This window comes from Amblyraja radiata, chromosome 3 (assembly GCF_010909765.2).
Source record: "Amblyraja radiata isolate CabotCenter1 chromosome 3, sAmbRad1.1.pri, whole genome shotgun sequence".
Taxonomy (NCBI): Eukaryota; Metazoa; Chordata; class Chondrichthyes; order Rajiformes; family Rajidae; genus Amblyraja; species Amblyraja radiata.
In genome coordinates this window covers 52,956,103-52,976,031 of record NC_045958.1, presented here as the reverse complement: position 1 = coordinate 52,976,031, position 19,929 = coordinate 52,956,103, and the positions used below count along the sequence as shown (strand labels likewise).

Genomic DNA, 19,929 nt, shown 5'->3' with positions numbered 1-19,929 from the left:
CATGTTTGTGAATAACAGGCCTGTGATCGCAAAGATTGATGCTGGCGTGAAATGCAACGTCATCTCGTTATCTAAGTTTTTTTTTAAAAGGAATACTGAGCATGTTGAAAAGGCCTCGGCCACGCTTCGGGCCTCCGGGTGTGATGTTCTACACCCGCTTGGACAAACTGATTTAAACTGCATCACAGACTCGCAGCCTCATAACCTAAAGTTTTCTATCGTCGAGGGAGATTCTGAAACTTTGCATGGTATCAATGCATGCCACGATCTAGGCCGAGTATACTTTGGTCACGCTGTCCATCAACTCTTTCTCGCTGAGGGCCCCACTCAGCAAATACTTTCTCAGTACAGAGAACTATTTAACGGTGAGCTGAGCAAACTGCCCCTCAAGTACAACGTCACTCCTGTGGTTCGAACACCACATCATGTTCCGCATGCCATGCGTGACAGAGTACACAATGAACTCACGCGGATGGTCTCCCTGGTTGTTATTGCTGAAGTTACTAACCCATCTCACTGGGTTACCTCAGGGTTAAGTTGTGACGAAAAAAAACAAGGAGCAAATCTGTATCTGCATAAATCCCAGGGATCTGAACAGCCATCAAATGCCTGCACTACCCTATGCAAACGGTAGAGGAAGTTGCAGCTCAAATAGGCAACGCATCAGTGTTCTCCATTCTGGATGCCAAAAGTTCGTTTTGGCAGATACCGCTGGACCCAGACTCGTCCAACCTTACTACATTTGGCATCCCCTTCGGCCGTTACAAATTCCTGAGAATTCGCTTTGGCATCAACTTTGCCAGCGATGTTTTCCAGCACACGATGGAACAACTGTTTGCAGGGTATCCATGCACCATTTTTGTTGATGACATTCTCATTTACAGGCGCGACTTGGCTGAGCATGACGCTAATCTGAAGAAAATGCTGAACCGTGCCAAAGACATCCAGCTCAAACTCAATCCTCTGAAGTCCAAGTTTCGGGTCCCGGAAGTCACCTACGTCGGACATGTTTTCACAAGTGATGGTCTCAGACCAGACCCATCAAAGACCGATGCTATCAACGAATTGCCAGCTCCTACTGACGTTACGACTCTACAAAGGTTCCTTGGAATGGTCAACTACCTGGGGAAATTTATTCCCAACCTCAGCGATATATCTGCCCCCCTGCGGGAACTGACACACAAAGACACTGCATGGTCCTGGTATCCTCAGCACCAAAGAGCTTTTGATACCCTCAAGTTGCAGCTGGCCAGGGCACCTACCCTCGCTTATTTTGCTTTGGAGTTACCCATAACGCTCACATGTGATGCGTCCCAGTACAGACTTGGTGCTGCTTGCAGACAACTGCCGATGGCGACTGCAAGCCTGTTTCATATGCCTCTCACACACTAACTGATACTGAACAACGTTACGCCCAGATTGAAAAGAAATTACTTGCAGTGGTTTTCACCTGCACAAAATTCAAATAATTTATTTTTGGGAAGTCTGTGATTATAGAAACAGACCAGCAGCCGCTGGTCACCATCTTGAATAAACCCATTCACGTTGCTCCAGCTCGCATGCAACGGATGATGATGCCACTGCAGTGTTTTGATTTCAACATTGTCTATAAAAAAGGCAATGACATGCACATAGCTGATACGCTATCAAGGGCCCCATGCAAAACCAGCGAACAACAACTCTCTGAACAGGACCAATTCTCAGTAAAGAAGGTATCATATGTTCCTTCTGATTGCCTAAGCAGCCTGGCAGAGCACACGGCTGCTGACGAGGTTTTACAATTGCTGTCCGCAGTCATCTGGCGTGGTTGGCCAGATAAATAACACAGCACCCGCTCGCGATCCACCCATACTTCCTGGTTCACGACGAACTAGTATTACCGGACGGGATTATAGTCAAGGGCCACAAGGCAGTTGTCCCAGCTGTCCTCTGGGACAAGTACTTCGACACTGTCCACAGGGGCCACCCCGGCGTGGAAGCAACTTACAACGGGCACAGAGCATGTTTTACTTGGCCTGGTATGACCAAGTACATACGTGACAAAACTGAAGTCTGCGACGTCTGCAAAAGCCTGACGCCACATCAGCAGAAGCAGCCCTTACTGCCGCACCCAGTTCCTCCTCTCCCTTGGTCCACGGTAGCCACCGACATATTCGAATGGCATGGGAAACACTATCTGGTTCTTGTCGACTCTTATTCGGGCTGGTTTGACATTAATCTACTCCAAACCTTCTCATCTGAAGCAGTTATCCAGAAGTTGCAACGCCAGTTCTCCATGCACGGCTCCCCCGCACTCCTTCCATCTGACAACGGCAGACCAGCCAGCTTTTCAAAAACTTTACACAACGATGGGACTTTCGACATATCACCAGCAGCCCTTAGTTCCCGCAGTCCAACGGACTCACCGACGGGCCGTCCGAAGCGCACAACAACTAATGGTGCGTTCTTACCTTGCTAAATCGGACGTCTACCTGGACCTGCTCAATTTAAGGAACATTGCCAGGGATCCCATCCTGGGTTCCCCAGCCCAACGACTGATGTCTCGCCAATCCCGTGCTGCCCTGCCTGTGTCCCAGCAGCTTTTGCAGCCACAGGTTCGTTCTCCGCCTGCGGTCCAGAAACAACTACAATTCAAGCGCGATGCACAAAAACGGTTTTTCGACAAATCCAGTAAGCCACTTAAACCTCTCTCCACTGGACAGGTTGTTCACCTCCAGCCCAACAAGGGCTATGGCCGTCTGGGTCACATCCACAGCCCTGCCAAAGAGCCACGCTCCTACCTGGTTAGCGTGGACTGAGCCATTTACAGACGGAACCGTTAACATCTTCTTCCAGTGAAGGAACTGCGTCCTGCGACTCCGCATCCAGAGGTTTCACGTTTTGTATACCCTCCCTCTACCGGGCCGGATGCTCCACTATCAGAGACTATGTCCCCCGCGGCCTGGGTCCCCCCCGTTCATTTCCCCAGTTCCCTCCCCAGTCACTTCACCGGTGAAAGGAGGAGATGTGGATTTGTACCACACACGTGCCGGACGGGTTATCAGGCCACCCATTAGATAGAGAGGGTATACAAAACGTGAAACCTCTGAATGCGGAGTCGCAGATATGGTGATTTTGTGTAACTATCTATACTTGCCCATATACGTTATTAACGTTCCGGCTACTAAATTGTTTGGCCACCATGTTTCCACGTATCTATGCTTAATTGTGTTTCTACAAGGAAAGATCTAGATTGGTTATTTCCTACTAAACAATTGTAGTGCTTGTTAGTAGTTGCTTTGCCTAATATGCGATCTATATTACCAAGAGCTTGCTTGTAATTCAGTCTGAGTAGCTGTTAGGTACTGTAGCATTCTGCAGACCAATGCTGTAAGTGGACTTTAATAAATATGTGTTCAAGAAGGAACTGCAGATGCTGGAAGATCGAAGGTACACAAAAATGCTGGAGAAACTCAGCGGGTGCAGCAGCATCTATGGAGCGAAGGAAATAGGTGACGTTTCGAGCCGAAACCCTTCTTCAGTCTGAAGAAGGGTTTCGGCCCGAAACGTCACCTATTTCCTTCGCTCCATAGATGCTGCTGCACCCGCTGAGTTTCTCCAGCATTTTTGTGTACCTTTAATAAATATGTGTTGTATTTTGATGTGTGTACAACTCCACCCATTACCACCTCTTCCACCTTGTTCAATGAATTTCCTTAGATTTGCCCCTGCTCTGCACTTTGACAGCATTTCTGGAAACATTCCATGGTTCCTGCCAATATTAATTTGTGGAAAGAAGAAAAATATTGTTTGCATTTAGGTAGTATGACTTCAAAATGTCCCAAAACATGTTGCAGTCACTAAAGCCCCCTTGAAGTATAGTCACCGTTTGGAAAAAGGGAAATGCACGAGCCAATGTCATGCAAGGAATCAATGCTCAGACAACATGTTTTTGCAATGTGATGTGAAGGATAAATATTGGCCAGGACATATCCTGTGCCATTCACCATCAACTGGAAGTTGCTGTCCAAGGAAGAGGCAATAAATGTTGACGTCCTCAGTGATGCCAAAATTCTCATAAACAAATTCAAAAGATAACACGAGGGAACCTTTATATTGAGAGGGTTCTCAATATAAAGGTTCATGGATGGCACCACCAATGTTGTACTCATTCCATACTTCAGAACTGCACTGGAAGGCCAGCCTAAATTTTAAGCATTTTTTTTAAGGGCAAGACTTCAAACTACAACCTTCTGATTGCAGGGCAATAGTGCTATTCCTGAGACTCCAGAAAGCCCATAGCCAGGTCTCTGGCATTGGCAGAATATGATTCAGTTGTCATGTTCATGATTCGTGCCTGTAATTTGAACATGATCTTTTTGATATTTAATGATCCGTGTGCACCTAAATATATCATGGTCTTTGGCAGAATATGATTCAGTGTTGTAGTTCCACAAATTATTAGAAGCAAGGAACTACAGGCGCTGGTTTACAAAAAAACCCACAAAGTGTTGGAGTAGCTCAGCGGGTCAGGCAGCATCTCATGAGAACATGGATAGGTGACGTTTCTGGTCAGGATCCTTCTTCAGGTTGAAGTTCAGTCTGAAGAAGGGCCGTGACACGAAACAACATCTATACATGTTCTCTAGAGATGCTGCCTGACCCACTTTTTGTCTTTATGTCTTTTTTTCCGCAAATAATTCTTTGGATGAGAAATATTTGTGATCCTTACACAATATGTTCATAACTTAAAGGCATGTTATGCTTTTGGGGAGCAAAAATAACATTGACTTCCTTTCCCTGTTGTAAACCTTCGCTGTCAATTGTTTTCCGCCTTTCACCTACCCCCTTACAAGTATGAGGAACCCACAAGAATGAAATCAAACAAATTATTGATTCTGTGCCAAAGGATACATTGGAGCAGATATGACGGAAAGGTTGGTTTAGTTTAGTTTAGTTTAGAGATACAGGCCCTTCTGCCCACCGAGTTCGTGACGACCAGCGATCCCTGCACCTTAACACTATCCTACACACACTAGGGACAATTTTTACATTGATACCAAGCCAATTAACCTACAAACCTGCATGTCTTTCAAGTGCGGGAGAAAACCAGAGATCCTGAAGAAAAGCCACTCAGGTCACGAGGAGAACGTACAAACTCTGCACAGACAAGCACCTATAGCCAGGATCGAACCCGGGTCTCTGGCGCTGTAAGCTCAGTAAGGCAGCAACTCTACCGCTGCGCTCCTGTGCCACCCGTGGTGATACTGAAAACTTTTTAAATGGCTCTTTAGGCAAGAGAGATATGGAGAGATAGAAGGGTAGATATTCAGTTGCACTGAAATCCATGTGCTAACCAGACTCAAGTGAGGTCATGTTTAAGTGCCATTCCCACAAGCACTGATTGCTGCCTTTATAGCTCTGCACAACACAGGGCTGTAGTAGTGCCACGGCACTTAAATAATCCACGGTGGTTGTCAATGCCTTACCATGTGGAAAATAAACTCTGAGCGAGAACAGAAAGTTCATTCCCCAGATGGTGTGCCATCAGCAATTCTGCTCCCACTAAAACACTTTGATCATGCCCTCACCACTCATGCCACTCATGGTGAGAGTTGTGATCAGAAGCCAAGCCATTTAAGCCCAGAGCTGCTCATGACTTTTCTTTACAGTCAGCAATAAATTCCTCTCACCCTCAATATATTTACTATCCAGATTAACATTTAATAAAACCAGGAACGACAAAACATAGCAGATTGTAACCTACATTTAGAATGATTTGAATGTCACAAGATCCACTTCCTGTTTTATAATTAATGATAGAACATTGGCCACTGTGGGTGATACGGTGGTGCAGCGGTAGAGTTGCTGCCTTACAGCGCTTGCAGCGCCAGAGACCCGGGTTCGATCCGACAACGGGTGCTGTTCTCCCCGGGACCACGTGGGTTTTCTCCAAGATCTTTGATTTCCTCCTACACTCCAAGGACATACAGGTTTTATAGGTTAATTGGCTTGTAATAAGTGTAAATTGTCCCTCGTGTGTGTACGAGAGTGTTAATGTGCAGGGATCGCTGGTATGTGCAGACTCAGTGGGCTGAAGTGCCTGTTTCCGCGCTGTATCTCTAAACTAAACTGAAATAAATGAAACATTGAATGTCTGATTTTTTTAAACATCCTGCTTTTAAATGATCAAACAAATATATTTGAACCAAGAAAGCAACCATATGATTAATAACAATGGACATTTTACCATCCATCTTCTCAACATCACCTAAATGCCCCTACTACATGGACAGCTCCCTGATTCTTATCTCTTTCCATATTTGTATTGAGTCAGCTGACACATACTTGCCTGTGAATTAATCTTCATTTTGTTTTATTCTCAACTGTTTCTTTTTCAAAATCTGAGCTAATTGTCAAATAGCTTTATTAATTCGTACCCCCCAGTTGCATTAAAAAAGCAAATTCCTAATTGAATCAATTACAAGGCCTGTGTGTGTGTATATGTTGGGCATTCTGAGGCTTGCTGCCAAGGAGACCACAACAAATGTTACAATATGGGTACCAAAGTTGCTTGAGGGTGTGCAGGTGGCTCTTTAAAGTTGTTTTTTATTCTGTACTGAATTGCAAATGGAAAGTAATCAGACCCAAATAAGAAATAACTTTTTAATGCTTGTCACAGATCCCATAAACCTTTTCATTGCTCAGTAAAACATTGGAAAACGTGAGTAGTTCTGATCAACCCCAAGTACAAATTTAACCTCAGAAGTTTCCGCCACCTCCAACGGGAACCCACCACTAGCCACATTTTCCCATCTCCACCCCTTTCCGCCTTCCGCAGAGACCATTCCCTCCACAACTCCCTGGTTAACTCATCCCTTCCCACCCAAACCACCCCCTCCCCAGGTACATTCCCCTGCAACCGCAGAAGATGCAACGCCTGTCCCTATACCTCCTCCCTCAACTCTGTCTAGGGACCCCAACAGTCCTTTCGTGTTAGGCAAAGGTTCAATTGTACCCGTTGTTCAAGATGTGCACTCTTATACATCAGCGAGACCAAAGGCAGACTGGGCGATCGTTTCGCGGAACACCTTCGTTTAGCCCGCCTGAACCAACCTGATCTCCCAGTTGTTAAACACTTTAATTCTCCTTCCCATTCCCACACAGACCTTTCTGTCCTCAGTCTCCTCCATTGACAGAGTGAGGCTAAACACAAATTGGAGGAACAGGAATTGGAATCTCATATTTCACTTGGGCAGCTTACAGCCCAGTGGTATGAATATTGATTTCTCTAACTTCAGGTAGCCCTGGCATTCCCTCTCACTATCCCTCCCCCACCCAAGTCACACTAGCTTGTCATTTTTACCCTACAAGCAGCTAACAATGGCCTGTTTCCTTTATCATCATTACTTTTTTTGCATATCTTTTATTCTTTGTTCTTTAACTCCCTACATCATCGAGTATATCTCTCGTTTCCCTTATCCCTAACCAATGTGAAGAAAGATCTCGACCCAAAACTTCACCCATTCCCTCTCTCCACAGATGCTGCCTGTCCCGCTGAGTTACTCCAACATTTTGTGTCTATCTTTGGTTTAAACCAGCATCCGCAGTTCCTTCCTATCAATGTAATAACAGCTGGCTACTGGGGTTATACAGTCCTGGAAGCAGATATTTGCCTCAGCTATCAGGAAGACCACTGCCTTCAAACATTGCACTCTGGTTAGGTCTACAAACATCACCGTGGATTTGATTACCATTTCCCTGTTGAGATTAATGTTTTCTAGGCTTTCTGCAAACAACTATGTAAAATGAGACTTGGGCAGGTTCCATGATATGCAGTACAATATGTGGGCTGTTCAACATCCTTCCAATGGCTTCTCATCTGAGTCCATTCGAGCAGAAGTATACAACCTCACCATCTAAATCATTGGCATACTAATAACTCTTTCCCCTTGGCTTAGCTGGTGGCTCCTGCTGTCTGGTGACTCGCCTCATGCAAATGTTACTACTAAACTATATTTGGAACAGCAGAATCTGAGCAGGTGCATGGAAGGAACATGTACACTGACACCTTCTTCTTCTCCTTAAAGAGCCACAGTTCACCAGAAGGGACCTGGCTAAATCAGATATCCTATGTATCTGAAATGATAAGCTGCTGAGGAGTGGCAGTAAACAGGATGAGAAGGCAGAGTAGATTTAAAAATACCAGTGATTTCCAATCTACCAGTGATCGTAGTATAGATTCCAAAAGTAGCAGTAAGGCAATGTAACTGTCTACGTTTGACTTCACCTCACTGGTCAAGTCACCAAACCTCAGCTTGGCTACATCCATCCATTAATGCTTCACCTTAACACAAGGCAGATGTGGGACTACACTCCCATGACTCCTGCAGTTGTCTACTCCTTTTGCAAATGTTTCAGGGACAGTATCCATGCATCATGGTCGCCATTCCCAGTCCTGTTTGTGTCCACAAGTAAACTTCCTTACTATACACAAAAGTAGGCCAATTACCCAATCAGATCTCTGCCACCACCTAATAATCCAGTTTCACTCTCAGCACCTCCCTATTGCTCTGCAACTTATTTCCTTTTATAAGCATTCTGTGGATACTGAAATTAAGGGGTAAATGTCAGTGATTAATTAACTTACCAACATGAATTTGGGATGTAGGAGAAACTAGAGCACCACACGTTAACGGGGAGAACATGCAGACTCCACACAGATGGGTCTCTGAAGCTATGAAGCAACAATGCTAACTGCTGCACCAATGTGCATTGACTTGCAGCACTGGCTAAATTCAGTGTCATTTCTTCTTATGTTGTCAATGTACAATATTCATCAATGTTAGTCATGTGATATTTGTAATTATTAATGTAATGTGCACACATTAGAATGAAGTACATGGACCCAAATCACTCACTCATGTCACTGGTACAAACTGCTGTAGGTCTCTCCTGTAGTCAAATTTAAACTTTCATTATTGTTTCTAGCCTCCTGTTTTTACATTCTTCGTTAAAATATGTCTTCTGGAAATCAAAAAGCAGGCAAATCTTCTTTTGTCCCAGATCACTAGTCACCATCCCTGCACACAGCTTGTTTCATTTGACCCTTAGTGCAGTCAAGGTCCTAGTGTCTAGGTATGGCCCAGAATAGCATATAGGCTGTCTCAGCATAGGCAGCAGCTACCCAGACTTGCAGAACCACACCTTGCATTTCATTCCAGCCATCAGGACTCATGGGCTGTCAATGTTGTCAGAGCGATCAAGGACAATGTGTGCTGCCAAACATTGTTGATATTTATAAGCAGCCAGCAAGACTCAAGAAACAAAAAAAAGTTGTTAATAATTGTTCACATTAAAAAGCTGAAAAGAAGATTTACACAACAAAAATCAATTAAACATGAAAAGGAATAAAAGCTTAACTCATTATCATTCTACTCAGAGAAAATATCTCTATTCCATGCATGGGGTTTAACTGGGCTCAGACTCAGGACCCAACCTTAGAGCTGAGAGCTTGCAGTTGTTGCAACACTGAAAGAGCCACAGGGAGACCGCACCTCTTGGTGTAGCACAACTTTTCACACAGAGGAGACATGGGGTGGTGGTGGGCAAGGGGTCAACGTGGGGTGTTTGAAAAGGAGGTTCTCTTGAGCTCAATTTACATTGAATTGAATTAAATACATTTTATTAGCCAAGTATGTATACATACAAGGAATTTGCCTTGGTGCTTTTCTCTCAAGTAACAACACGATATGCAGTAGACAATTAAAAATAAAACATTATAATTTAAACATGTGAAGAATGAAATAAAATACCAGAGCACAAGGAGGCTCCAGACTTTTGGCTGTTGAGTAGAGCTACTGCTCGTGGAAAAGAGCTGTTTTTATGTCTGGCCGTGGTGGCTTTGACAGTCCGGAGTCGCCTTCCAGAGGGAAGTGCTTCAAAGTGTTTGTGGCCAGGGTGAGAGGGGTCAGAGATGATCTTACCCACTCGCTTCCTGGCCTTTGCAGTGTACAGTTTGTCAATGTGGGGAAGGTTGCAGCCAACAACCTTCTCGGTTGATCGAACGATGTGCTGCAGCCTCCGGATGTCATGCTTGGTGGCTGAGCCAAATCAGACCATGATGGAGAAGGTGAGGACAGACTCTATGATGGCTGTATAAAACTGGACCATCATTGCCTGAGTTTTTGAGTTTTCATAGCCTTTAGGTATAAAAAATATATAATGTGGTCATGATCAAATATAGTTTCAGTAGTTAAAATGCATAGTTTAGTTCAATATTTAAGTGCAAACAAATTGTTCTATAGTTTAAAAAAGGAGCATATCTCAAATAAAAAGACCAACATGCACCTTTGTTGATACTGGATTATTCATATCAAGTGAGTCAAGTCAAGAGTGTTTTATTGTCATATGTCCCAGATAGAACAATGAAATTCTTACTTGCTGCAACACAACAGAATATGTAAACATAGTACATTGTAAACAATAAACGAGATCGAAAAACAAAAAAAGTTTAGTGTGTATATATACACATACTCACAAGTATACACACACACACATTTATATAAATATATATATATACACACATACACACACACATACATAAACACAAAAAAACAAACAATAGTCTTGCAATAATAATAAAAATGATAATAGTTTATTGTAGTTCAGACCTTATTTGAGGTTGTAGTGTTTAATAGCCTCATGGCTGTAGGGAAGAAGCTGTTCTTGAACCTGGACATTACAGTTTTCAGGAGAATGGAGTTAGGAGGGAGATATAGATCAGCCATGATTGAATAGCAGAGTAGTCTTGATGGGCCAAATGGCCTAATTCTACTCGTATCACTTATAATCTTATAATCTTATGAATTGGACAGCAAAGAGGGACAGGAGGATGTGACTGAATGAGGCAGGTAGGGGATCCAAAATATATTGTTGAAGAAACCTTAGCCCTTGCATCTGTCCAACAGGTATGAGGTTCTGTGAATGAGAGTAGAGACTGCTGGTCAGATCAGCAAGCAGATTGCTGCATCATTGTAATAGGGGATGGTACAGTTAAGAGGATAGATGATCTCTCTGCAGCAACAAGCATGTGCCTGGTGCCAGGATTAAAGACATGTCCTCAGAAATGGAAATGAACTTGGAGTTAAATCCTTTTGTTGTGGAGTTAATGGAATAGGCTAGACAAGGACGAAAACCCCACTCAGGAACATGAGCAGCCAAGATTGAAAGTAAATAAAGAGAACTACAAAGGGAAATTGCAACAAAAGCAAGATAAATGTTTGCATAATTTGCATTTAGGGGCCTATAATACAATACCAGCAGTATGATCATCCCTTTTTACTTCTCGACTCCACTTATATAGCCTCCCCAGACAAACCTACAGTATTATCATCTAGGAATACTGCCCTGATGTTCTCTTTGATCAATGAAGCAACTTCCCCTCCTCTTTTACCCCCACCTCTATCTCGCCTGTAGTACATGTATCCCAGAACCTTAAGCTGCCAATCCTGTCCCTCTCTTGGCCAGATTTCTGAGATGGCTGCAACCTCCCAATCGCATGCACCTATTCACGCCCTGAGTTCAGGCCTCAAGCACTCAAATAAATACATTTTAATCTAAACATCTTTCCTCGCTCTCTGCATGCTCTTGCCTTCCTGTCTACTGATCTTTCTGTCTTGTAGTCTTCTATGCCAACTTCCAGTTTCCCATTTGCCTCAGCACCACACTGGATCCTGTTCCCCCTGCCAATCTGGTTTAAACCTTCCTAAGTAACATTTGCTAACCCCAGGATAATGTTTCCTCTCCAGTTCAGATGCAACCTGTCCCTCTTCTACGGGGCACCCCTGCCCCAGAAAAGTGCTCAATGATCCAGGAATGTGAATCCCTGACCCCTGCATCAACTCCTCAGCCAAGCATTCACCTCTTCTATCTTCTTATTCCTTCCCTCGGTGGCACATAGCACTGGAAATCATCTGGATATCACTAATGCAGCTATACTTTCCCTTGAGGACCTGCTTTTTAGTCTGGTTTAGTTTAGTTTTGTGAAGTTTTGTTTAGTTTAGTTTATAGAAACAGGCCCGTCAGCCCACCAAGTCCGTACCAACCATTAGTTTTATGGTATCCCACTTTAACCTGCACATCTTTGGGATGCGGGAGGAAACTGGAATATCCAGAGGAAGCCCACACAGTCACAGGGAGAACGTGCAAACTCCACACAGTTGATACGCAAGGTCACATCAAAACCAGGTCTCTGGTGTTGTGAGGCAGCAGCTCTACCAGCTGCGCTACTGTGCCACCCCCATATACAGTGCATTGAGAAAGTATTCAGACCCCTTCACTTTTTCCACATTTTGTTACATTACAGCCTTATTCTAAAATTGGTTACAGTCATTTTTTTTTATCATCAATCTACGCACGATACCTCATAATATAAAAGCGAAAACAGGTGTTTAGTAATTATTGCAAAATAATTAAAAATAAATAACTGATATAACACATTTACGTAAGTATTCAGACCCTTTGCTGTGACTCTCAAAATTGAGCTTTGGTGCATCGTGTTTCCATTGATTATCCTTGAGATGTTTCTACAACTTGATAGGAGTCTACAAGTGGTAAATTAAATTGATTGTACATGATTTGGAAAGGCACACACCTGTCTATATAAGGTCCCACATTTGACAGTGCATGTCAGAGCAAAAAACAAGCCATGAAGACGAAGGAATTGTCTGTAGACCTCCGAGACAGGATTGTGTTGAGACACAGATCTGGGGAAGGGTATAAAACATTTTTTGGAGCATTGCAGGTCCCGAAGAGCACAGTGGCCTCCGTCATTCTTAAATAAAACTTTGAAACCACCAGGACTCTTCATAGAGCCTGGCCAAACTGAGCAATCGGGGGAGAAGGGCCTTAGGATAGAGACTTACTAACATATTCAGGGAGGTGACCAAGAACCCGATGGTCACTCTGACAGAGCTCCAGAGTTCCTCTGTGGAGATGGGAGAAACTTCCAGAAGGACAACTATATCTGCAGCACTCCACCAATCAGGCCTTTATTGTAGAGTGGCCAGACAGAAGCCACTCCTCAGTTAAAGGCACATGACAGCCCGCTTGGAGTTTGCCAAAAGGCACCTAAACAAAATTCCCTGGACTGATGAAACCAAGATTGAACTCTTTGGCCTGAATGCCAAGTGTCACGTCTGGAGGAAAACAGGCACCGCTCATCACCTGGCCAATACCATATCTACGATGAAGCATTGTGGTGGCAGCATCATGCTGTAGGGATGTTTTTCAGCGGTAGGAACTGGGAGACCAGTCAGGATCGAGGTAAAGATGAACGGAGCAAAGTATAGAGAGATCCTTGATGAAAACCTGCTCCAGAGCGTTCAGGACCTCGGACTGGGGCAGACGTTCACCTTCCAACAGGACAACGACCCAAAGCTCACGTCCAAGACAACGCAGGAGTGGCTTTGTGACAAATCTGTGAATGTCCGTAAGTGGCCCGGCCAGAGCCCGGACTTGAACCCGATCGAACATCTCTGGAGGGACCTGAAAATAGCTGTGCATCAACACTCCCCATCCAACCTGACAGAGCTTGAGAGGATCTGCAGAGAAGAATGGGATAAATTACCCAAATACAGGTGTGCCAAGCTTGTAGTGTGATACCCAAGAAGATATGAGGTTGTAATCACTGCCAAATGTGCCTCAATAAAGTACTGAGTAAAGGGTCTGAATACTTATGTAAATGTGATATTTCAGTTATTTATTTTTAATTATTTTGCAAAAATTTCTAAACACCTGTTTTCACTTATTTTATTGTGGGCTATTGTGTGTACATTGCTGATTAAAAAAAATGAATTTAATCCATTTTAGAATAAGGCTGTAAAGTAACAAAATGTGGATAAAGTGAAGGGGTCTGAATACTTTCTGAATGCACTGTATAGTGGGGGAGATGAGTTTCAGTTAATATGCCATCGGCATCTATACTGGGGAAAAAGGAGCTCTTCCATTGGGTTGGGCTTCACTTGAAATGTGGTAGGACTAGTTTCTGAGTGAATCACATATCCAAGTCTTTCGCCTAACTCCCCACATTCACGCCGTAGGAACTTAACACTTCTCATAGCTATGCCATTTGTGCCAATGTGCAAGGCAACTTCTGGCTGCTCATCCACCCCTTTGAGAGTGTTCTCCAACCGCTCGAGACATCCTGGACTCTGGCACCAGGGAAGTAACACATCATCTTAGAGTCTCATTTGCTGCGACAGATTCTCCTAACTGTCTCCCTGGCTAATGACTCTCCTATCACTATGCCTCTACCTGACTTCACCCGTGCCGTGCCTCAGAGCCAGACTGAGACGTGTAAGAAGGAACTGCAGTTGCTGGTTTAAGCCGAAAATAGACACAAAAGTTGGAGTAACTCAGTTGGACAGGCAGCATCTCTGGAGAGAAGGAATGGGTGACGGCAGACTGAGACGACAGACCTGACTGCTCATGATGCTCTCCTTCAAATAGTCAACCCCCTCCCCAACTGTATCCAAAAGGGTGTTAGTAATGCAATAATTTACATTTAGACTGGCCAAGCCAGAACAAAGGGTATTAGTAATGCAGGGCACAGGGAACAAAATCGTAAAATTAGAAGTGTATGTAACTAAGGTAATATAATAATTGCGGGGTCATTAATTTACATGTTGACTGGCCAAGCCAGAACAAGGCTATTGTTGTGAAGGGAACATTCATGTAATAAATATAATTAAACAAAAAGGGAACATGTTGTTTTAATTCAAGTATTGTGCAACGACTAAGGATGATCTGGCAGTCAGGGATTAATGATCGTAATAAGATAACATTTTATACAAAATCATTTGGTAAGTCGTTGGGTTCAATCTGAAGCTAGGATCTTAAATCTGAATAAAGCAAGCTACAGTGCTAAGAGTCAGTTAGATTGGAAAACTACATGAAAAGGTGTGATAATAAACAAGCATTGGCTAATAATGCAATACATAATACATGATTTCTATGTAATAAGGCAGATGAAACTGCAGGAGAAGTGTCTCAGTCATGGCTATCAAGGTAGATTGATAGTATTAAATCCAAGGAAAAGGTTTTTAAGTTGCAAAAAAAACAGTAAGTTTGAGCATTTGGAAATTTTCAGAAGTCAGAAAACGAGTTCAAGCATTGATAAAGAAATGGAAAGTAGAATATGAGTAGGCTAGCGAGAAATATAAAAACCAATCGTGAGAGCTTTTATAGATACATAAAAGAAAGAATAGATTATCTAAAGTTAATGTGGATTCTTATAGGCTGAGAAGAGATATTAGTTTTGATAGTTATGGATAAGACTGGCTCAAAGCTAAGGTCCTAAATTGGAGCAAGGCTGATTTTCGAGGCATTAGAGGTCATTTGGGAGAGTCTGTTTGCAGAAGCTGGAGATTCTGGGGATAAGGGAGGCTTTCAAAAGTGAGATTGCAGGAGTACAGGGACAGCATGATCCTGTTAGGGTGAAGGGCAAGGCAGGCGCAGGTTTTGGAAACCCTTGGTTGACAAGAGATGGTGAGACCCTGATTTGAAAAAAGAAGCATACATGCGATTTAGGCCGTTGGGATCAAGAGAGCACCTCTATGAGCAGGGCCGGCCTTAAGCCAATTGGACCAATTGCTCCCAATTGGGCCCCGCGCCTAAGGGGGCCCCGTGCTCTGTGCTAGTGCCACTAATCATCGTCTGGAGAAGACTATATTGCAGTCTGCAGTTGCTTGGACTGTTGCTGAATGTGCGGGAGTGTTGAATCCCTTTTGCATTGCTTTTAGTAACAGCATCCTTTATACGATGCAACGCAGGCTCACCAATTGTTCCCAATTGGGCCCCGCACCTCCTAAGGCCGGCCCTGTCTATGAGTACAGAAGTGTAGGAATTCACTTAAGAAGGCAATCAGGAGGGCAAAAAAGGACATGGAATGGAGCAGGCAGACAAGGTAAAGGGAAATCCCAAGAGATTCTACTGGTATATTGAGTAAATGTTGTTAAGGAAAGAACAGGTCGCATTGAAGATCAGCAGGCTGTTGTTGTGTAGAACCACAAGAAATGGATGAGACATTAAATGAATAATTCTCATCTGTTTTTTAATGAGGAGAGTATCTTGGAAGGTAAGGAATTGAGGCAAAGAAGTTTTGATTAAGATCACGTACAGTACTAATTATAAAAGAGGAATTGTCGACAATCTAAAGCACATTAAGTTAGATAAATCACCAAGGCCTGACAAGTACATCCTCGGACTCGTGGGAAGCTAGGGATGAAATTGTGGAGGCCCTTGCAGAGATATTTGCATCATCTTTCGCCAGAGGTGAAGTTCTAGAAGACTGGAGGGTGGCTAATATTGCACTGTTATTTAAAAAAGGGCAGCAAGACCAAGCCAGGGAACTACATGCTAGTGATTCGGTATCAGTGGAGGGAAGGTTGTTGGAGGGGATTCTTAGGGCCAAGATCTACCAGCTTTTGGATATGTATGGACTGACTAAGGATTGTCAGCATGGTTCTCCATGTGGAAAATCATGTCTCATAAATCTGAAAAGGTTTTTGAAGAGGCAGCACGGTGGCGCATGGGAGCAGCACAATGGCGCAGCTGTAGAGTTGCTGCCTTACAGTGCTTACAGCGGCAGAGACCTGGGTTCGATCCTGGCTACAGGTACTTTGTCTGTACGGAGTTTGTACGTTCTCCCCGTAACGTGCATGGGTTTTCTCCGAGAACTTAGATTTCCTCCCACACTCCAAAGACGTACAGATTTGTGGATTAATTGGCTTGGTTTAAATGTGAAAATTGTCCCTAGTGTAGGATAGTGTTAATGTGTGTGGTTCACTGGTCATTGCGGACTCAGTGGGCCGAAGGGCCTGTTTCCGTGCTGTATCTCTAAACTAAACTAAGGTTACCAAAAGGATTGATGGTGGGCTGAAGGGCTTGTTTCCATGCTGTACAGCTCGGACTCTGTGACTGCCTGAGAAAACAAGTACTGCAGTTACAATTGAGGAAGTGCAACTGCGATTTGTAAGATTGAGCCCTGCGTTAGTGGGTTTATTGTATGAGAAAAGATTAAGCGGACCAGGTCTATAGTTTGGAAGAATGAGCAGTAATTGCATTGAAATGTACCATTTTTTACAGGGCTTGACAGAGTGTTTGCAGGGTTGATGTTTCTTTTAACTAAGCTGAGGTGACAGGACATTTCTTCAACCCACACCACAGTGGATTTTTGGAATTTTTTACTAATATGTTCAGTTGCTGAATATATTCATAGCAAAAATATACGTATATGGCATTTCACGTTTTACCGTGTCCCTACAAAAGTGATGTTCAGTGCCTACCTGTGATGGCAAATATGTTATTTGGACATTGACATCATGGCAAACTAGTTCAACCAAATGGCTTGTTGTGTGTTGTATATTCAATATAATAATGTCAATAAAAACTTTGATTTCAACTGCAGCAAATTAATTGTCAATATTCTGAGCATGTGTTTTTCATTTCCTTAATTTTTGGTCATTACCTTACTTCACTTCCCGTTCCCTAAATATTAAAAATTTTGCCAAATGTAAGCTGATTAGCCTGTCATATGCTTGCAGCATTGTCTGCTTCTTTCTCAGAAGTCTATTTTTTTGTTTCCTTTTTTTATCATCATGGAGAATAAAAAACTGTTTCAGAATTCCCTGTCTTTCAGATTTCAAACATTCATTGCTGGGTAATATGATACGATACGACATGATGACACTTTATTGTATAGCAATTTATTTATATTTAAACCATTGACTATATAGTACAGCATTGCTATCATTAATTATTTGGGTGTGGCACAGTGGTTCAGTTGACAGAGTTGCAGCCTCCCAGCACCAGAGAACTGGGTTTGATACTGACGGGTGCTGGCTGTGTGGAGTTTGCATGCTCTCCCTGTAGCCTGGTGGGTTTCCTCCGGGTGCTCCAGTTTCCCACCACATCCCAAGTTTGTAGGTTAATTAGGCTCTGTAAATTGCCACTCGTAAGAAGTGAATGTGAAAGTGGGATAACAGAGAACGGGCAGTGTTGACTATGGTGGACCGAAGGGCATGTTTCCACGCTGCACTTAAAAAATATATATATTAATTACACCACTTAGACAGTAGTGGCATTGCGGAATGACACGGTGTCCTCCCCTTCCACGCTCACCATGATATCCTGTATATGGATAGCATCATGCCCACCTCACCATAGGGACCCATTGAGCACCTGCTGAAAAGTGAAGTAGGAAAGGAGAACAGAAGTGGGACAGTTGGCTTGGCAAGTCATCTGTCTAACAATGTACACGTTAAGTTGCCTTTGCAATAGGGCTGAAATTATTCTGTCTGAAAATCTTGTAAAACTAAAACTGGGCACCACAACAGAAAATCTTTAACCTGAGTTCATAACTTGCTGCGGTAATTTGGAAAGAACCAGAGTAATATTTTGGATTTCATTTATGTAATAAAGTTTACTTGGAACTGAGACTGTTAGGCCTACACACTTATGGAATTTGAGGTTAGTTTGTTCTTATTCTGTTCATCATATTAATATTTTTTTTCAATTTTCAGTTTATGACTTTCAAGCAACTTCCCCTGGGATTTTCAGTGACTCGGTACGGAATTGTCCTGAAGACAGTGGTTTCCTCCAAATTAATGCAATTGATCGTTGCCCTAGTCAGCTGTCTTCCATTTACACAGAGGGATGAAAACAAGGGCAAAGAAGGACTACAAGGAGACAATTCCTCTTTTTTTTCTTTCATCTTAAACAAATTCTTAAACTCTTTGATACTCAATGAGGGTATTCTGGTGAATTCAGACTCTACAGTCTACACCCCTTATCTCTCACAGAGAGAAAGCACACTATTCGCGTAAATCAGCAGCTGAGTGGAAGAAGGTGAAACGCATTTGCAATGGAAGTACTTCATAGAAGTGAAGTAGCCAAGGAATCAAACCATGGCTAATTCACCTATTGCCAAATTACAAACTACCTGAGAAAGAACAGAGAATTCACAATTTATATGAAAGGTTGTATGTTTTATATGGCGTGTTCTTGCTTTTTAATTAATCTGCTTTGTTACTTTCCTCAAACATAAAATACAGAAAAAAGTTGTGCTTTCACCAATATGGCGAACAGATATTGTGCTGTAGTGCTTCCACACTAAGGACATTGCACATGGCAGTGTCAAATGAACATCTCAGTCACCCATTTGTTTTAACTTTGGGACTTGGTACATGGGTGAAAGTTCCAACTAAAAGTGATGCAAACAAAATCTTAATTTTGCAACAAAACATTGCAGTGTTATATTGAATCATGTAAGATTGCTTGTGAAGAGAAGCTTCCAGAACAGATTTATTTTGTGGTTTTGACAGGTTATTTGAATTTTGTTTTACCCTATCTCCTATTTACATACATATTTCACACGTGCCATAGTTTTATAACTCATGCATGATGTGTCCCATATTTACATTTTTTTAATATTATGATGTTTTATTCAAAATGAAGGAGAAATAGATTGTGAAAGAATGATAAACCCTTTCATAAAGTGAATCTTGATCATTTCCTTGTAGATTTTAAGTTAGAGAGAATGTTACGTTTCACAACCTAAACTCATTGAGAAGCCCAACAAATTGAATTTGAAATCCATAGTTTGCTGAAGCCAACACCTAGAATTAAAATATTGAGCACTTTTTGGCATTTGGTGAATTAAAGATGTGACTTTTATAAACGCAATCCGAGAATTGCACAAGTTTTTAAAATAGAGGACACAGGCTGGCTCGAAGGGCCGAATGGCTTCCTCCTGCACCTATTTTCTATGTTTTCCAGAAGAAAGAAACCAATGTTATCACAACCACTGTACGTAAAGATATCTCAAAGTTAAGAATAAAATTCTCTTCCTAATTTTTCTTACACACAATATTCTGTCCGTTATCACTA

General features: G+C 42.7%; 1 protein-coding gene across 2 annotated transcripts in view; it reads left to right on the top strand.

The window, feature by feature from the left end:
* Positions 1-19,692, top strand: part of glis3 (GLIS family zinc finger 3) — a 459,240-nt gene extending 439,548 nt beyond the window's left edge. For both annotated transcript variants that reach the window (XM_033017811.1, XM_033017812.1), the window contains one exon: positions 18,564-19,692. In XM_033017811.1, coding sequence (XP_032873702.1) covers positions 18,564-18,700 — 137 coding nt within the window. In that variant the 3' untranslated portion in view covers positions 18,701-19,692. The remainder of the gene's footprint in view (positions 1-18,563) is intronic.
* The last annotated feature ends 237 nt before the right edge of the window (positions 19,693-19,929 follow it).